Source organism: Chiloscyllium punctatum, chromosome 15, assembly GCF_047496795.1.
Source record: "Chiloscyllium punctatum isolate Juve2018m chromosome 15, sChiPun1.3, whole genome shotgun sequence".
Lineage (NCBI taxonomy): Eukaryota > Metazoa > Chordata > Chondrichthyes > Orectolobiformes > Hemiscylliidae > Chiloscyllium > Chiloscyllium punctatum.
Genome location: NC_092753.1, coordinates 89,115,887 through 89,136,723, shown reverse-complemented (window position 1 = coordinate 89,136,723; position 20,837 = coordinate 89,115,887). Strand labels below are relative to the sequence as shown.

The following is a 20,837-nucleotide window of genomic DNA, read 5'->3' as shown; positions in this document are numbered from 1 at the left end:
GGTTTTGTCTTTGCAACAATGTTTCCTGCTGATGTTTCTCTCCTTTCCCTACACACAGGCTTTAATGCCTGTCAGAGTGGTCTGCAGCACAGAGAAAGACCCTTCGGCCCATTGCCTCTTAGTCAGTCAAAAGCAGTCGCTAACGATTCTAATCCCATTTTCCAGCACTTGCATCACAAGTTCATATCTAAGCATCCCGAATATTAGGAGGGATTCTATGTCTAGCACCCTCACAGGCAGTGAGTTCCAGATTCCCACCAGCCTCTGGGTGAAAAAGGTTTTACTCACATCTCCTCTAAACCTTCTCCCCTTACTGTTAAATCTCTGCCCCTTCCTCCAACCCCCAGTCATTGATCCCTCCACCAAGATGAAATGTTCCTTTCAGTTTACCCTACTCCTCCAGATAGGATAGGGCACTAGAAAGTTGTGCGGGGGAAGGAAAAGAGGAGGAAAAAAGAAAGGAAAAGGAACTGGCGAGCAGAGGAGCTCCAACTGGAGCATCCTACGCTGCCGCCATCTTGAACACACATGGGGAATGTAGGGTTATAGGATAAATGGGGGTAGGTCTGGATGGGATGCTCTTCGGGAGGTTGGTGTGGACTTAATGGGCTGAATAGCGTGCTTCTATGATTCTATCTGTCGGAAGGTAGCTCAGTTTGTAGCACTCTCAACTCTGAGGTACAAAGCTGTGGCTTCAATCTCGAGATTGAAGCGACAGACCCGTGCAGTATTAAAGGAGTGCTGGCCTGTCGAAGGTGCCATCTTATAAATGATAATCCTGGTCTCCTTCTACCTTCTTGGGTGAATAAAGATGATCCCGTTTTGATGTAGAGCACTGGAATTTTCCGTGTGTGTTCTGTCGAATCTTTTACATCTTGAGCGACATCAGGAAAACCGATCTTTTATCTTATTTACTTCACGGAAGCTTGCTCTGTACAAATTGATTGCAGTGTTTCCTACACTGCAACAGGTTTCCTACACTTGAAAAGGTATTTCAGTAGCCGCAAGATATTTGAGAGGTCAAGAAGGGTGACATTACAAAGATATCCTGCTTTCCTCATCAGAGGAATATTTGAGTTGGAGGGCAGGAAAGGTTTACTAAATTGGTTCTCGGGGAAAGAGGGATTGCCCACCAATGAGAGGCTGAGTAGATTGGGCCTATGTTCTCTGAAACGTACAAGAATGAACAGTATTCAGATTCTGAAGAGGCTTGACAGGGAAGACACAGACTGCTTTGGGGAATCTAAGACACAGGGGCACAATTTTCAGATAAGAGGCCAACTGTTTAGAGCTGAGATGTGGAGAAATAGCTTTACTTAAAGGGTTGTGAGTCTACCCCAAGGCTTTGGATGCTCCATCATTGAATACATTTAAATCAAACAAACAACAATACAGCACAGGAGCAGGCCTTTCGGACCTTCAAACCCAGTTTGCCCTTTCATATTAAAACTACCTTCACTTACAGGATGTGTTCCCTTCCTATTCATGTATTTGTCCAGGTGCTTCTTGAATGCTGCCATTGTCCCCTGGTAATTGAACCCTCCATGCTGGGAAAAAAACTTCATACTTTCCACTCTATCCATGCCATTCACAACCTTATAAGCTGGGATAGACAGATTTTGGTCTGTCAGGAAACTGAGGAATATGGGGAGTGGTCAGCATCATAACCCACTTGGGAAAGTAAATTGATTCTCAAGCCTTCCCCTTTCCCAGGTCATCACAACAGTTAAAGATTTAATCTAATTACTCAAAATCCCCAACATTCCTGCCTAATGAGTTCAGTTAATAGAAATCACAGACCATATTTCTGTAGTTAAGAAGAAACTATTCACTGAATCAGTTCTCACCACAGGCAAGTGTAAAGACTGACTCTTCTATTTATATTTTAATTGCTCTGAAATGGGAAGAGAATTGCTTTAAAAATCCACGGATTTTCAAAGGATTGCTGCACTTTTTAAAAGCAAATAATTTGACATCACTGTAAGTGTTGTTTAGACTGCTGTTGGTTCAAGCAGTGGGGACATCTTAGTTACAGACAAACTGCGGCCAGGGTCGTGTGTATGAATGGACCTTTGACCAGCAACAAGTAGCTAATTGGTTATCAACAACGAAGGCCTCTTGTCTGCCGTGAACTATGATTGGTTCCAAGGAAATCAAACAGCTTTTGGGTGTGAAGGTTTGAGGGAGAAGTTGTCTGGAAATGGAAGGAGCTAGCCTTTCTCTTCTGTAAAAATTCTCTCAAACCTGAAGATAACCAGTTAATACTCAGTATATTACCCCCAAGCTTTAATTTTACACATTAGCCTCTTAAAATAGACTTTGTCAAAAGCCTTCTGAAAGTCCAAATAGACCACATCCACTAATGCCCCAATCAACTCTTAGACTCCTTATTGTCCTTGAAGAACTCCAGTGCATTTGTCAAGCGAGATTTTCCTTTTGCAAACATTTCCTTTAATTTTACCAAACAAGTTGGTAGGAAAGGAGTAATAAAATGGGGAATTTCTTTCCAGAATGTCTTTGTGATTATGAATTGATCCCACAGATGAGGGATTTTATATTAAGAGAGATTGAGCAGTTTAGGCCAATACTCTCTGGAGTTTAGAAGATTGAGAGAAGATCTAATTGTAATACATAAGATGCTAAAGGGGATTGGCACAGTTGATGTAGAAAGGCTGAGGGACAATCTGGGATGAAAGTTGGTGGTTTTAGGCTGAGGGATAGCAGATTTAAGACAGAGTGGAGGAAAAATTGCTAGATTCTGAGTCTGTAGAATTTGCCACCCGAGTGCAGTGGATGCTGGGAAATTGACTAAATTTAAGGAAGATTGGAATTACTAATAGGTTGAAAAGCTGTGGAGAGGTGGCAGAAAGTGGAGTTAAGAGCAAAATTGAGTGCAAGATCGTATTAAATGGCAGAGCAGGCTCAAGAGGCTGAATTGGCTACTCCTTCTCCTAGTTCTTATGTTCTTATTGCTCACAAAAGTTTCAAGTCAAATTGATGTGATTTGTAGCAATGTGCCATTACTTGTATACTTGTGCAACACACTGCTTCTGAGGGGCAGATGAACCATTGAATGATACCCCCAGAGCAAGAGAGATCAGCATGATAGCTGTCAGGACTGTTGGAGGTGTTGGGAGTGAAGTACTCCATTAGCGAGCCTATAAAAACATAACATGAATAAAGGAGAAACCAACTGCTAAATGTAAAGTGATGAAGTGTTGTTCCTGCAGAAATGAAATCCTGCATCAGCCTTACAGTAGATCTCAACTGCAGCAGCAGATATAGGCAACAATCAAGTTGAACTTTGCTATGCGGTGGCTCAGTGGTTAGTACTGCTGCCTCACAGCATCAGGGACCCGGCTTTGATTCTATCTTCGGGAGACTGTCTGTTTAGAGTTAGCACATTCTCCCCATGTCTGCGTGGGCTTCCTCCAGCTGCTCTGGTTTCCTCCCATGGTCCAAAGATGTACAGGTTAGGTCGATTGGCCATAGTATCCAGGGATGTGCAGGGTGGGTGGGTTAGCCATGGGAAACATGATGTGGAGCTGCGGAGGTTGGACTGCAGTGGACAAAGTCAGAAGTCACTCAACACCAGGTTATAATCTGACAGGTTTATTTGAAATCACAAGCTTTTGGAGCGCTGATCCTTCATCAGGTGAAGTGAAGAGAACAGGCACAGAACTTATAGGCAGAGGGATCAAGAGGCATCAAGACAAATGGTGGGAGTGGACTGTTGTCAGGCTGAATCATAAGTCTCTGCAGGTGATCAAGAGTATCAGGCAGTGTGAGTAAAGTGTCAACAGCTGAATAACAAGTGAAGGGGATGACATGGTCTGATTAATTGAGGCAGAGAGATAATTACAAAAAAATTAAAAGTAAAATGGTTCTGAAGACAAATCAAATGGCTTGAATAACATGATAGATATGAGTCACATGCCGAGGTTCTAACCAAAATAACATGTAATCCAAGCTGTACCAACTACTTAAGGTGGAGACATCATAATAAGTTATCAAGGTTATGGTGTCAAAACAGAATAGTAAGGAAGATTTTACAAACACAGAACACAATTATGGGGTTACATGTAGCATGTCATGACCCCAAGATTGTGGTTGAGACCGTCTTCATGGGTATGGAATTTGGCTATCAGTTTCTGTTCAGTGATTCTGCATTGTTATGTATCTTGAAGGCAGCCTTGGAGGATGCTTACCCCAAGATTGGAGGCTGAAAGTACCTAACTGTCTGTACTGTGATGATGCTGTGGCTTTAAGAGTGTTTTTGGCCTTTTTTTAAAGAGAGGTTTTAAGACAGAGTTTAGATTAGAGTGGTACTGAAAATGTACAGCAGGTCAGGCAGCATCCGAGGAACAGGAAAATCGACGTTTCGGACAAAAGCCCTTCAACAGGAATAGAGCTCCTCGGATGTTGCCTGACCTGCTGTGCTTTTCCAGCACCACTCTAATCTAGACTCTGGTTTCCAGCATCTGCAGTCCTTGTTTTTACCTTTAAGACAGAGTTACTGAGCTGTGGCGTTGGATAGCCAGAAAAGTAAACAGCATGTGAGGCCTTGGGGTTTTTAAAAGGTTGGAACAATAGAAGCAACCTGGATGGGTGTAGCCAGCTCTCACAGACCAGAATTGTTCAAAACAGTACACAAGGAACTTTTATAGAACTGCAAGGTATCATTTTACCAAGATGCAGGAGCGGTAATGAAGATACACGATTGCCTCAAATGGAGTATTTGCTGTGGTTCTGGACACCTGATTTCAAGAAAGATGTGGAGACATCATAGAGGGTACAGAAACTAGTCATGAGAATCATTCCAGGAATGAGTAGCTTCAATTACACGGTTTAGACATTCTGAGGATGTTCTCGGTGGAGAAGAGAAGGGTGAAAGGAGATTTGGTAATGGAATTCAAAACCATTAGGTATCTATCCATCATTGAAAAGGAGAGACTATTCACGTTAACAGAGGAGTCAAAACACAGGGGACATCAATTTAAGGTGATTGACAACAAAAAAGCTAAGATAGGAATAAGGAAAAGCTTTCTGTAGTAAATGGTGAAGATTTGAAGTGCAGCACCTGAAAATAAGATGAGATTTAATCGACGCCTTCTCCCATGTGCTGGTGAATGTGAAGGTGTGTGAGAATATCTGGTGACAAGGGTGTGGTATGGAAATCCTGTCAGTTCCATGAATGTAGCATTACACACTACCCCACCCAATTAGCAAACTTTAAAAATTACCCTGAAATTCTCTGTGGTATTCTTTCAAAGTTTTATGCCTGAGTTTAGAACATCTGTGGAGGGCGGGAAATATATAGTTAATGATGCGCAAAACATCCAAAAGAATGTTCAGCAAGAATACGGGAGTGGGATTATGTCATTCATCACCTTCCAGTTGGACTGTTAATGGTCCCTGCCTTAATCTCAGTCACGTGTCTTGGCCCTGTGTAAGAGCAAGCGAAATTAACAAAACTCTGTCATTCTCAGTTTTGAAATTATCTCTTGCTCTGCGGCTTCAACAGTTCTTTGGGATTTCTTTCCTCGTTTTTTTATGAGGATTAGTTCGAGAATAGTCTGACCTGTGAAGTGTGTGTTGCTTAGCAACTGCAGCTTTCAGCCAGGCCGACTTCCAGAATAGAGAGAATTGTCAGAGCCACTGCACTACGAGTGGAAAGCAAGGAAATAAAAATCTTGCTTTTCGTGACCTCAGGACTAACAAAAACACTTCGCCACCAATGAAGAATGTTTTGAACAATTAGGTTAGGCTGTAGGAAGTAAGCCAGGCAATTTGCACACAGGGAAGTCCCACACAAAATAATGTGGTTAATCGGCCTCCACTTAGTGGTGTTTGCTGAGGAATAAATATTGACACTGGGCAACTCACTGTCATTTTCTCCCAGATAGTGCTTTGGCATCTTTTACGTCCACCTGTCTATGTGCTTTGGTTTAACACCTCATTGAAAAGGTAGCACCTCAGTCTGAATTGTTCATTCAGTACTGCTATTATCAGGATCTTCACAGAGACCAATAACCATTGAGAGAGAAAATTGAACTCCGATGTACTTGCTGAAAGGGGGGAACACCACAATTTCACTTGTTGTTATTGATTGGGAGATGTGGCCTTTGCTGATTCGGCCCCTTCCTAAGTGCCCTGAGCCACCTGACTGAATCATTTATTGTCACATGTATTCAACATCATTATAGTGAAAAGTGGGTACTGTTGCCCTGCATCGGCACCATTCTCATGAACTTAAAATAAAATTATAAAAAAGGGAAATCACTTAAATAGAGTCCAACTTTTCCTTCTCCACCACTACAATCCCACTCCAGGCTTCCCCAGCCCATGCCATGCCCCCACCAGAGTTCCTGCTCCAGATTACACCAGCTCACACCATGGCCCCACCAGAGTCTCTCTCCGGGCTCCACCAGCTCACACCATGCCCCCCACCAGAGTCCCCCTCTGGGCTCCACCAGCTCACACCATGCCCCCCACCAGAGTCCCCCTCTGGGCTCCACCAGCTCACACCATGGCCCCACCAGAGTCCCTCTCCGGGCTCCACCAGCTCACACCATGCCCCCCACCAGAGTCCCTCTCCGGGCTCCACCAGCTCACACCATGTCCCCCACCAGAGTCCCTCTCCGGGCTCCACCAGCTCACACCATGTCCCCCACCAGAGTCCCCCTCTGGGCTCCACCAGCCCACACCATGTCCCCCACCAGAGTCCCTCTCCGGGCTCCACCAGCTCACACCATGTCCCCCACCAGAGTCCCTCTCCGGGCTCCACCAGCTCACACCATGTCCCCCACCAGAGTCCCCCTCTGGGCTCCACCAGCCCACACCATGCCCCCCACCAGAGTCCCCCTCCGGGCTCCACCAGCTCACACCATGTCCCCCACCAGAGTCCCTCTCCGGGCTCCACCAGCCCACACCATGCCTTCCACCAGAGTCCCCCTCCGGGCTCCACCAGCTCACACCATGTCCCCCACCAGAGTCCCTCTCCGGGCTCCACCAGCCCACACTATGCCTTCCACCAGAGTCCCCCTCCGGGCTCCACCAGCTCACACCATGTCCCCCACCAGAGTCCCTCTCCGGGCTCCACCAGCCCACACCATGCCTTCCACCAGAGTCCCCCTCCGGGCTCCACCAGCCCATACCATGCCCCCTACCAGAGTCTCTCTCCAGGCTCCACCAGCCCACACCATGCCCCCTACCAGAGTCTCTCTCCAGGCTACACCAGCCCACACCATGCCCCCCACCAGAGTCCTTCTCCAGGCTCCACCAGCCCACACCATGTCCCCCACCAGAGTCCCTCTCCGGGCTCCACCAGCTCACACCATGCCCCCCACCAGAGTCCCTCTCCGGGCTCCACCAGCCCATACCATGCCCCCTACCAGAGTCTCTCTCCAGGCTACACCAGTCCACACCAAGTCCCCCACCAGAGTCCCTCTCCGGGCTCCACCAGCCCACACCATGTCCCCCACCAGAGTCCCTCTCCGGGCTCCACCAGCTCACACCATGCCCCCCACCAGAGTCCCTCTCCGGGCTCCACCAGCCCATACCATGCCCCCTACCAGAGTCTCTCTCCAGGCTACACCAGTCCACACCAAGTCCCCCACCAGAGTCCCTCTCCGGGCTCCACCAGCCCACACCATGCCTTCCACCAGAGTCCCTCTCCATGCGGAAGCGAGAGTCCTGCTGCAGGTTTCCCAGGCCGGCTGACCGGCTCTGCCGCCATGCTGCCTCTGAAAATGCAACCGCCCACTCTGGAATCCATTGAAGCCACTTTCCCACGGAAGATGTCTCTTTGTCAAGAGGGTTTAAGCAAAAACTAAACAAAAACTGAGATTGTAAGGAAGGGACAAGAAGAAAAAGTGGATGAAGTGGACAAGCCCAGGCACAGGGGCCTGGTCACTGCCACCATTTTGACCACAGAGTCTTCCGTGTCTCTTTGCTCTAGGTAAGCCCACAATGTAATAAGGAGAGAGTTCCAGGATTTTAAGTGGGTGACATTGAAGGTACAGCAATACCTTTCCAAGTCTGGGTGGTGAGTCGCTTGGAGGGAAACCTGGTGGTGTTGCCCTATCATAGATTATAGAATAAGATGCCTACAGTGTGGAAGCAGGACATTGAGTTCACAGCCACCCTCCGAAAGGCTTTCCACCTAGATCCACTGCTTGACCCTATCCTATGGCTAACCAAGCTAACCTACACATCCCTGGACACTCTGGGCAATTTAGCACAGCCAGTCCACCCAACCTGCACATCTTTGGACTGTGGAAAGAAACCGGAGCACCTGGAAGAAACCCACGCAGATATGGAGACAATATAGAAATTCCACACAGTCACCTGAGGCTGGCATTGATCTGGTTTCCTGCTGCTATGAGGCAGCAGTGCTAATCACTGAACCACAGTGCTGCCCCTGCTGCTACTCTATCGCTACTCGTCCTTCTCGATGTTAGAGATGTTGGGTTTGAAAGGTGAGGACTCTGGGTGGGTTGTTGCTGTGCATCTTGTAGAAGGTACACCCAACCATCGCAATGTGTCAGTGGTGAAAGGAAGGAGTGACACCGCATCCACAAACAACTAAGCAGGCTGCTTTCCTTTGGAGAGAGTCAAGGTTTTTGAGTATTTTTGGAACTGCATCCACCCAGGCAAGTGGGGAGTATTGCATCACATTCCTGACTTGTGCCTTGTAGATGGTTTTGACATCAGGGGGTGAGCTGCATACTGGAGAATTCCCTCTGTGTAGGAGCCGGTGTTGGTCTGGGGTGGGACCAAGTTAAAAAATCACACAAGACCAAGTTATAATCCAACTGGTTTAATTGGAAGCGCTAGCTTTCGGAGCACTGCTCTTTCATCAGGTGAAGGAACAGTGCTCCAAAAGCTAGTGCTTCCTTTTGGACTCTAACCTGGTGTTGTGTGATTTTTAACTTGGAGAATTCCCAGCCTCTGGCATGTTCTGTTAGTTCAGCAGAGGGGAGTATTCATTATATGAATAGTGAATTGGTTAATAACTGGAAAGCAGAGAGTAGCAATAAATCTCAGGATGGCAGGCTATTAGTGGTGGAGTACCCTAAAGGCCAGGGTTAGGTCCCAGGCTGTTCACAATTCAGATAAATGATTTAGAGTTGGGGACCTATTATAAGATTTTCAAATTTTCTAATGGTACCAAACTGGTTGGGAACATGAGTCTTGAGGAGGATGCAAGAATACTTAAGGAGGACCTTTCCGATCAAAATGAATGGGCTAGAACATGGCAGATGAAAATTTAAGTAAATAGAAATGAAGTTATTCACTTTGTAGAAAAACAACAGGCAAAATATTTCTTAAACGGTGAGAGTTTTGAAAATGCAGATACTCGAAGAGACAGAGTCGTACAGCACAAAAACAGCCCCTTCAGTTCAACGACAGGTCGGTCTGCTATAACGCACATTTCGTTAGCGTGAATTGGCTGTAATGCGATTGACAAACTGGGGACACTGTTTCTAAAGCGCGAACTTTTAAAATGTCTGGTGGCTGTAATGCGACTGCATGACTAACATTTTAAGCATTGTTTCTAAAGCAAGGCTGCACAAGAACGCAACCATCGCGTTCTAGAAAAATCACGTGTCGTCCACACTGACCAGGTGTTTTAATCTGAACTAGTCCCACCTGTCTGAGCTTGGCCCGTATCCCTCTGAAGCTTTCATATTCATGAACTTACCCAAATGTCTTTTAAATGTTGTAATGGTCCCGGCATCCACCACTTCCTCTGATTCATTCCACAGACGAACCGCGCTCTATGTGAAAAGAAAATTGCCGCTCACACGTCCTTTTTAAAGCTCTCTCTCCTCCCACCCTAAAAATATGCCCCCTAGTTTTGAATACCCCCACCCACAGGAAAAGACTCTTGTCATTCACCTTATCTATGTCCCTCATGATTTTATAAACCTCAATTTCTTGTTCAGAAGTCAGCGCAGATGCAGCAGGTATTTTGGAAGGCAAATAGTTGGTTGGTCATCATCATAAGGGGCTTTGAATACAGAATAGGTCTTCCTGCTGTTGTATAGAGCGTTGGTGTGACAGCACCTGGAATATTGTGTCTAGTTTTGGTCCCCTTTATGAGGAAAGATATACTTGGCAAAGAGTGTGCAACAAGGTTTCACCAGATTAATCCCTGGGATGGCGGGATGGTTTTATGAGGAGAGATTGAGGAAACTGTGATGATGATCTTGCTCGACTTTTGAAGAATGAGATGTGATCTCATTGAAACTTATAAAACTTTTGCACGCCATGACAGGATGGATGTTGAGAATATGCTTCCCTGGCTGCTGAGCTGAAAACTAGAAGGCATAATCTTAGCATAAGGAGGCATAGAATCTCAACAGTGTGGAAACAGGCCTTTTGGCCAAACAAGTCCACACCGATCCTTACCCAGACCCATTCTCCGACCTTATTACTTTACATTTCTCCTGACTAATATTTCTAGCCTACACATCCCAGAACACAATGGTCAATTCATCTAACCTTTGGACTGTGGGAGAAAACCCTTGCAGATTGGGGGAGAATGTGCAAACTCCACACAGACGGTCACCCGAGGCTAGAATCGAACCCAGGTCCCTGGCGCTGTGAGGCAGTAGTGCTAACCACTGAGCAACCGTGCTGCCCCAAGTGTAGTGTATTCGAGACTGAGATGAGGAGAAAAGTCTGCAGAGCATGGCGAATCTTTGGAACTCTCCAACCAATGGGCTGTGGAAACTCAATCATTGAACCTGTCCACAATGGAATGGATAGGTTTCTGGAGGCTAATGGCATTGGGGGAGCTAGTGCAGGCAAGTGATGTTTAAGGAGATGATTATTCAAATTGAATAGCAGGCTTAATGGTCTGAATGTCTTTCCTGTGTTCCTAAATCTGTTTGATCAGGCACTTGCTTACCTTTCCTTACTTCTCCTCATGCGGCACAGTGCCGTTTTCCACTTGATTTAATTCTTGTGAAGCAAGATGTTGCATGATATTCAAAAGCACTATATAATTGTAAGGATTTGTCAATTGTGGTAATGCTGAATGAGACTGCATCTTTGGAATAGGAGGTAGGGGAGGGGGCATATGTCTTTTCTCACGCATGCTGCAGATGTAACTGTTGAGACCACTCCCTACCCAAGTCCCACTGGCAGAGTGAATGGCTCTGTGTTTGGACCTTGCGGCCTGGTGTGTTCAATGTAACCTCACTGAGCTTTTTCTTATCTTTCTTCTCAGTTTACCAAAGCCGTGGAGTCGTCATCACATCTTCAAATAAAGAAGTTGAAACAGATGAACATAAGTGTAAGTATTCAGCGGTCTAGGTCCTGAGCTCTCACATTCTTGCTCTAAAATCTCTCAATTTCTCTTTCCTCCTTTATGTTGCTTCTGTAAAATCATCCGCTTTGACTAAGCTCTTGGCCACCTGTCTTTGAATAAACAAATGATGGCTTGATAACACTCTCAGTGCCATGGGCCAGTTTTTGGAGACGCTGGTGTTGGCCTGGGGTGTACAAAGTTAAAAAATCACACAACACCAGGTTTGTTTGGAAGCTAGTGCTGGTGGACTATAACCTGGTGTTGTGTCATTTTTAACGAAGGGCCATTTTGTGATTCAAATACAAATGCCGAATGTTGTTTCTTGTCAGGAGTGATGAACTTACTCAGCAATATGAAAAGTGTTGTCATCATTCTGAGTGATGTTCGTCTTGAACATTTGTATGAAATCCTCTACACGTTATTACGCAGAGGCATAAAATTGTTTGGGTTTGACTATCGACGAGACAAAGAAATTGTTTATCATGAATGAAACTCAGCATGATTGCCTTGTTCATCTTTCCTTTGTTAAATTAGCAACATGTGTTTCTCTGATATAAAAGTGATGTTCTTTCCTGATATGTGAGCTGTATGTCTGTCTGTCACCTACTCACCATTCCTGTTACTGAGGCACATATTGGTCTCCCTCTCACTCTAGCAGCCTTGTTACATATTGTGTACAGATGAGGGTCTCCACTGCAGAAATCTATTTGTTGATGTAATGTCTCTTTACAACTTATTACATGGCTTACTTTTTTAAATAAACTAACCGACTCCCTGGGGAGTAATTGAATGATTGTCATTAATATGACCCTTGCCAGGGTGAACCCCCTTGCTCCCCCAAAGTACTTCTCACCCAGCTCCATGCCTCATCATTGGAAACTTCCTGCAGTTCCAGCGCCCAACACGATTCTTGGTGGCGCCCTAGAGATGTCAGTCATTTGATTGGCCAGCAGCTCTTCAGGACAGGGCTCTTTCTCCCAGATGGGGGAACACGTCAATGAAAAGTAGTTCAATTTCTCAACTTGTGTAAGCTGAGGAATTAAGCCTGTGTCTCTGATTAGCGTTCAGCCCGGGGAGACCGAGAGGTCAGGCGTGGATGTGTTGTCACTTATTGGTTATTTTCCTACAGGAAGATTTTGGGGGCAAAAGTTCCCATGCGTGGTTTTAAACAATAGTGTTTTAATGCCAGCTTCTGGTTTAATGCAAAGCTGTGAGGCAGTTAGCAGTGTGACACTGGTGAGAGAGCTTTGATGTTGTTTTGTCATACACTGTAAATAACAGGCAGCCCATTGTGCTGTCTTAGTGATGAAATACATCTCACACCCATTGTGTTGGATCATATCCAATCTTTTCTCTGACTAAACAGAGTAGAATAAGAGACAGGGACACAGGCAATCAGCCAGTTTTTTTTGAATTAAGTAGTTATGTGGCAGACGTCCCAGAAAAACCCAAAGGAATGAATGAGAAAGTGGTTAGGAGTTTTTCTGTCAGTCAAATAAGCTTTCTCCTGTAACACTGAAGCAAAACATTTTCATTGTTTTTTTTGTTATTAACCGGACACAAGATGTACCGATTTCCATTAAGTGGCCTTGCTCTGTCTGTAAGATTCTCCACTTCCAACCTTAGGAAGGGGGTAAGGTCATTGATGAAGCAGCTGAAGATGGTTGGGCCTAGGACATTCTCCTGAGGAACTCCTGCAGAGATGCCCTGGAGCTGAGATGACTAACCCCCAACAGTCACAGCCATCTTCCTATGTTGCAGGTATGTCTCCACGCAGTGGATAGTTTGCCCCTGATCCCCATTGACGTCAAGTTTGCAAGGGCTTTTTGATGCCAGACTTGGTCAGATATCACCTTGATGTCAAAGGCAGTCTTCCTACCTCGTCTTTTGTAAAATTAACGTGCTGCACAAAATTAAGAGGTGACTTTGCCCTTTCAACTAACTTATGCTGCTGCATGCTGTGGAAGGGTGGGCAGACCCAAGGAGGACAGAAAAGTCCAGAAAGTCACATGGAGGCAGGAGCATGTCAGAGTGCAGCGGGAACATGCCTTTGTAAGATTTATCACTGCCCACACTCTAAAATTGCCTCCACGGGTCATGGAAGAGTCTAGCCACTGTAAAACTGAGCAGCATTGCAGGCAACAGACCTGCACGTTCTTTTTCTGGAGTGTACAAGCAGTTTATCCCAGTGTGTGGACCCTTTGTTTTTTTTTATGAAGCTGTGGATGTAAAGTAATCTGAAGGAACTGACCCATGCACAGCCCACACAAGGAGTTTCGGCTTGGTACAATGTTGGGTGGAGTGTGTACATTCTGCTGTGACCTACAAATAGGTGACTCAGTCTGGACGGGACCATCTGCAGGAAGATGGCGCATGTGGGAGGGAGTTCTGCTGTGAGCTGCCAACAGGTCCAGAAGCCGTTATCGTTCCAGAATGAGTAGTGATGGGAGGCGATGGCCGAGTGGTATTATCGCCGGACTGTTAGCTCAGAAACCCGGGTAACGTTCTGAGGACTCAGGTTTGAACCCAGCCAAGGCAGTGAGTGGAATTTGAGTTCAATAAATAGCTGGAATTAAGAGTCCCATGGTGACCATGAAACCATCGTCAGTTGTAAGGAAAGTTCCGTCTGGTTCACGAAAGCCTTTAAGGGAAGGAAACTGCCATCCTTACTTGGTCTGTCCTACATGTGACTCCAGACCCACAGCAAGGTGGTTGACTCTGAACTACCCTCTGATTGCCCCAGTTAAGAATGAGCAATACAAGAATGAGCCTAGCATGCCCATGATTGAATAAAAAGAACACTGCAGCAGTGTCGTGAGAGCCACTACTCTCTAAACACCAGCACTTTTGATATTTGCGCAGTTCTATAACATCAAGCACTCACTGTCGTAGACTGTAAAACACTAAACTGGTGTAGCTAATGCAAGATTGCATCACCTCACCAATGGCCTTCAGAGGGAGGAAGCTGCTAAGGTGTGCCAAACGCAAGGCATACTCCAGAGTCCTTTGACGTAAATGAGCGACGGAACATTTACATCCCACACAAACAGTTACAGCCACCTCATCGTGCAGCAGTTCCAAGATTGTGAGGGAGTTTTTCTTCTGGATATGCAGATCTCTGGAGAACAATTCACAAACCTCACGACTCACTGAAACAGATTCTTTAATCAGGCCGATAAATGCAATGAAGAGTCACTCATGATGTTCTCTGGTATTTTTCAAAGATTTGTCTTGAAACAAAGACCATATCCTCTATTTCCTCTGGAAAGCCCAAGACCATATGAGTCTCTGTCTCTGACGGGATTTCCTCAGTCAAAGGAAGTGTGTGATTCAGGAGATTATGCCTCAGAATATTCCCTGCTATGGACAAGATGGATATAGAGTCATGTGGCATAGAAACAGGCCCTTCGGCCCACCAAGTCTATGCTGACCAACAAACACCAAACTACATTGATCCCTTTTACCTGCACTTTTACCAGAGTATAGCCTACTATACTCTGGCATTTTAAGTGCCCTTCCAGATGCTCCTTAAATGTAGCAAGAATACGTGTCTCCACCACCCTCTCAGGTAGCATGCCCTTCGGCCCTACAAGCCTATGCCACCACGTTTTGCCCTCCACACTAAAACTGTCTTCGACTCACCCAACCCAGGGAAAAGACTTTGCCTATTTATCCTATCCATGCCCCTCATAATTTTGTAAACCTCTATAAGGTCACCCTTCAGCCTCCAATGGTCCAGGGAAAACAGCCCCAGCCTGTTCAGCCTCTCCCTATAGTTCAAATCCTCCAAACCTGGCAACATCCTTGTAAATCTTTTCTGAACCCTTTCAAGTTTCACAACATCTTTCCGATAGGAAGGAGACCAGAATTGCACGCAATATTCCAACAGCGGCCTAATCAATGTCCTGTACAGCCACAACATGACCTCCCAACTCCTGTACTCAATACTCTGACCAATATAAGAAAACATACCAAATGCCTTCTTCACTATCTTATCTACCTGTGACTTCACTTTCAAGGAGCTATGAAACTGCATTCCAAGGTCTCTCTGTTCAGCAACACTCCCTAGGATCTTACCATTAAGTGTATAAGTCCTGCTAAGATTTGCTTTCCCAAAATGCAGCACCTCACATTTATCTGAATTAAACTCCATCTGTCCCTCCTCAGCCCATTGACCCATCTGATCAAGATCCCGTTGTAATCTGAGGTAACCTTCTTCGCTGTCCACTACACCTCCAGTTTTGGTCTCATCTACAAACTTACTAACTCTACCTCTTATGCTCACATCCAAATCATTTATATAAGTGACGAAAAGTAGTGGACCCAGCACCGATCATTGTGGCACTCCACTGGTCACAGGCCTCCAGTCTAAGGGCAGCCCTCCACCATCGTCCTCTGTTTTCGAACCTTTAAGGCAGTTGTGTATCCAAATGGCAAGTTCTCCCTGTATTCCGTGAGATCTAACCTTGCTAACCAGTCTCCCATGGTGGAATGAGCTGCCAGAGGATGTGGTGGAGGCTGGTACAATTGCAACATTTAAGAGACATTTGAATGGGTTTATGAATAGGAAGGGTTTGGAGGGATATGGGCCGGGTGCTGGCAGGTGGGACTAGATTGGGTTGGGATATCTGGTCGGCATGGACAAACCGAAGGGTCTGTTTTCATGCTGTACATCTCTATGACTCTATTTACAAGATCTATATCCCTTTATTCCCTTCGTATTCATGTATTTGCCCTGGTGCTTCTTGAATGCTGGCACTGTATCTGCTTCCACCACCACCTCTGGCAGTGCATTCCAATGTGTGGATTCACAGCTGAGGCATTGTCATCCACAAAGAGAGAGAGAGAGAGAGACATAACTTCCAAGTTGATCTGACCATAGTCTGTGGATAGCTCTGGTGGCTTCCAGAAGCACATGGTGCAGGGAGGGTGGGGTGTGTATACGACACACATAATGGTCAGTACATTAGCGGAGATCTTTGATATGTCTCCTATCAGCCTTGCCTTGACTTAAAGCCTTCTCCCAGGCAATGAAAGCTCCACACGTTTTTCATCCAGGAGGTCACCTATTTCAGCGTTTGTTTAGTTCTGGTGACAATGATGCTCAAGCCCCTTGGTCTAGACCCAGCTGACTTGGTTTGATCCCAGTGTTCAGGAGTTCAGTTGGATGGGTAAAGACTTTCCAGATTGGGGGTGAGCTGGGATTGGAATCCCTCTCCTTGATCAACTGTCTTGGGGCTGAGGCATTGACCTTCTTCCTCTTGGACTTTAGGTTCTTGTAATGTCTTTGTACTCTGAGTTCATCGGCAGGGAACATTTCCTGCTGCTGTTTTGGTGCTGGCCTATCGGGGCAATCTTTGAGTAAGATCTGTACAAGTCCAGAGCAGTAAGGGAGCTGGTGATGTATTGGTCGGGGGTTCTGTGTCCCTGGGAGCAAGAATTGAGGTAGGTGGGTGAGCATTGAAAATCGCTAGTGTGTTAGTTTCCCATTGACATTCCCAATGCAGACACCTCAAATCAGCACCCAGGAAAACAGGTCTTGGCAGTCCTCCTGTGGTCAGTCATGAGGACCAGGTAAGTAGTCATGAAGCTCATTGAGAGCTGGTACAAGGCCTCTTTACTGGGGAGTTTGGTGAGGACGCATGTTGGGTCAGGTGCACTATCAATTTGTGTGAATCAAAAGGGAAGAGAGCAGGGAAGGGACATTGGTGCACGGGGTCAACGTGGGGTGTGGTCTCTACACGGTCAGTTGGTGCAGGATTTTGTGGGGAAAGTTTCCCTACCTCTCAGTCGGGAGCCTCAAGTTCAAGCCCCACTCCACATTTAAGGAAGGGGTCTTCAATATAAGACCAAATGGCTTGAATATCAATTGAATCGAATTAGCTTTATTGCCATATGTGCTCAAATGAAAAATTTCTAAGCTGCCACTTACCGTGCTATATTAGGTACAGCATACCGAGGTACAGTCCTTAATTACAGACTGGAGAAATGAAGAAATAAAGTTATATTACAGCTGTACACAGTATAGCCATAGGTCAGGGAAACAAGAAGTAAAATTAAAAAGACAAACATCACAGTCTCTCTCCAAGGGCTCACTGCAGCAGACCAGTGCAGAGGGGCCACCACGTAGTCTGATCACTGGCTGCCATACACCCACATCAGGCCTCCACCCCCACTCTACAAAAGGTCCTTACACCCTACTCCACACCAGGCTCCTACCCCCACTCTACAAGAGGCCCCTCACTCCACTCCACACCAGGCCCCTACCCCCACTCCACAACAGGCCCCTACCCCCACACCACACCAGGCCCCTACAGCCCACTCCACAACAGGCCCCTACAGCCCACTCCACATCAGGCCCCTACAGCCCACTCCACACCAGGCCCCTATTCTCCACTCCACACCAGGTCCCAACCCCCACTGTACACCAGGCCGCAACCCCTGCTCCACACAGAGCCCCCACCCCCACAGTACACCAGGCCCTAACCCCCACACCACACGATGACCCCACCCCCACTCCACACCAAGCCCCTACTCCCATTCTACACCAAGCCCCGACACCCACACTAGACCAGGCCCCCACCCCCACTGTACACCAGGTTCCTACCCCCACTCTACACCAGGCCCTACTTAACACCAGGCCCCCAACCCCCGCTCCACACCAGGCCTCTACCCCTACTCCACACCAAGCCCCTACACCCACACTACACCAGGCCCCTACCCCCACTCCACACCAAGCCCCTACCCCCACTCTACACCAGGCCCCAAACCCCGCTCCACAGCAGGCCCCACCCCCGCTCCACAACAGGCCTATACCCTGACACCATGCAAGGTCCCTACCCTAACTGTACACCAGGTTCCCCACCCCTACTGTGCACCAGGCCCCCTACCCCCACTTAACACCAGGCCCCAACCCCCACTCCACACCAAGCCCCCATCCCCATTGTACACCAGTCCCCCTCAAACCCCACTCCACACCAGGCCCCAACCCCAACTCCAACCCAGCCCCCACCCCCACAGTACACCAGGCCCCAACTTCCATTCCCCAGGAGTGGACCAGGACCCAATCCCCACTCCACACCAGGCCCCCACCCTAACTGTACACCAGGTCCCTACACCCACTCTACACCAGGCCCCTAACCCCACTCAACACCAGGCCCCAACCCCCACTCCACACCAGGCCCCTACCCCCCACTCCACAACAGGCCTGTACCCTGACACCACGCAAGGTCCCTACCCTAACTGTACACCAGGCTCCCCACCCCTACTTTACACCAGGCCTCCTACCCCAACTAAACACCAGGCCTCAACCCCCACTCCACACCAGGCCCCCATCCCCACTGTACACCAGTCCCCCTCAACTCCCACTCCACACCAGGCCTCCATCCCCACTGTACACCAGTCCCCCTCAACCCCCACTCCACACCAGGCCCCAACTCCCACTCCACACCAGGCCCCAACCCCAATCCCAACTCCAACCCAGGCCCCGACCCCACTCCACACCAGGCCTCTACCCACACTCCGCACCAGGCCCCTACCCCCACTCTACACTATGTCCCAACCTCCACTCCACACCAGGGCCCAATCCCCATTCCACACAAGGCCCCCACCCCCACTCTCCACCAGGCCCCCACCCCCACTCTCCACCAGGCCCCAACCCCCACTCCACACCAAGCCCCTATCCCCACTCTATACCAGGCCCCAACCCCCACTCCACACCAGGCCCCAACCCCCACTCCACACCGGGCACACACCCCCACTCCACACCTGGCCCCTACCCCCACCCCACAGCATGCCCCTATCCCCACTCCACATCTGGCCCCTACCCCCACTCTGCACCAGTACCCTACCTCCACTCCACACCACACCAGGCCCCTATCCTCCCTTACTCTACACCAGGCCCCTACACCCCACTCTGAAACAGGCCCCTATACCCCACTCTGCACCAGGCCCCAACTCCCACTCCACACCAGGCCCCCATCTCCACTGTACACCAGCCCCCCTCAACCTCCACACCACACCAGGCCCCTACCCCCATTCCACACAATGCCCGTACCCCCACTCTACACTAGGCCCCAACCTCCACTCCACACCAGGGCCCAATCCCCACTCCACACAAGGCCCCCACCCCCACTCTACACCAGGCCCCAATTCCCACTCCACACCAAGCCCCTACCCCTACTCTACACCAGGCCCCAAACCCCACTCCACACCAGGCCCCAACCCCCACTCCATACTGGGCCCCCACTCCCACTCTACACCAGGCCCCAACCCCCACTCTACACCTGGCTCCTACCCCCCACTCCGCAACAGGCTCCCACCCCCACTCCGCACCAGGCCCCTACCCCCACTGTACACCAGGCCCCAACCCCCACTCCACACCAAGCCCCTACCCCCACTCTACATCTGGTCGCTACCCCCACTCCACACCAGGCCCCTACCCTCCCTCACTCCACACCAGGCCCCTACACTCCACTCTACACCAGGCCCTTATCCCCACTCCACACCAGGCCCCTACCCCCACTCCGCACCAGGCCCCTACCTCCACTCCACACCAGACCCCTACCCTCCCTCACTCCACACCAGGCCCCGACCCCAACTCCACACCAGGCCCCTACATCCCACTCCACACCAGGCCCCTATCCCCACTCCACACCAGGCCCCTACACCCCACTCCACACCAGGCCCCTACCCCAACTCCACACCAGGCCACTACACCCCACACCACACCAGGCCCCCACCCCCACTCCATACCAGGCCCCTACACCCCACTCCACACCAGGCCCCTAGCCCCACTCCACACCAGGCCCCTACCCCCACTCTACAACTGGCCCCAACCCCCGCTCCACACCAGGTCCCAACCCTCACTCCATACCAGGCCCCACCCCCACTGTACACCAGGCCCCTATTCTCCACTCCACACCAGGTCCCAACCCCCACTGTACACCAGGCCGCAACCCCTACTCCACACCAGGCCCCCACCCCCACTGTACACCAGGCCCCTACCCCCACACTACACCAGGCCCCAACCCCTGCTCCACACAGAGCCCCCACCCCCACAGTGCACCAGGCCCTAACCCCCACACCACACGATGCCCCCACCCCCACTCCACACCAAGCCCCTACCCCCATTCGACACCAAGCCCCGACACCCACACTACACCAGGCACACACCCCCACTGTATACCAGGCCCCTACTGTACTCCACACCAGGCCCACCCCTGCTCCACACCAGGCCCCTACCCCTATTCTACACCAAGCTCCAACCCCTGCTCCACACCAGGTCCATACCCCCACACTAGACCAGGCCCCCACCCCCACTGTACACCAGGTTCCTACCCCCACTCTACACCAGGCCCCACTCAACACCAGGCCCCCAACCCCCGCTCCACACCAGGCCTCTACCCCCACTCCACACCACGCCCCTACACCCACACTACACCAGGCCCCTACCCCCACTCCACACCAAGCCCCTACCCCCACTCTACACCAGGCCCCAAACCCTGCTCCACAGCAG

The 20,837-nt window shown here is 49.0% G+C and overlaps 1 protein-coding gene across 1 annotated transcript in view; it reads left to right on the top strand.

Annotated features, from left to right (window-relative positions):
* Positions 1-20,837, top strand: part of LOC140486500 (junctional adhesion molecule B-like) — a 103,939-nt gene that overhangs the window by 39,288 nt on the left and 43,814 nt on the right. Inside the window, exon 2 of the mRNA XM_072585738.1 lies at positions 11,240-11,305. Coding sequence (XP_072441839.1) covers positions 11,240-11,305 — 66 coding nt within the window. The remainder of the gene's footprint in view (positions 1-11,239; positions 11,306-20,837) is intronic.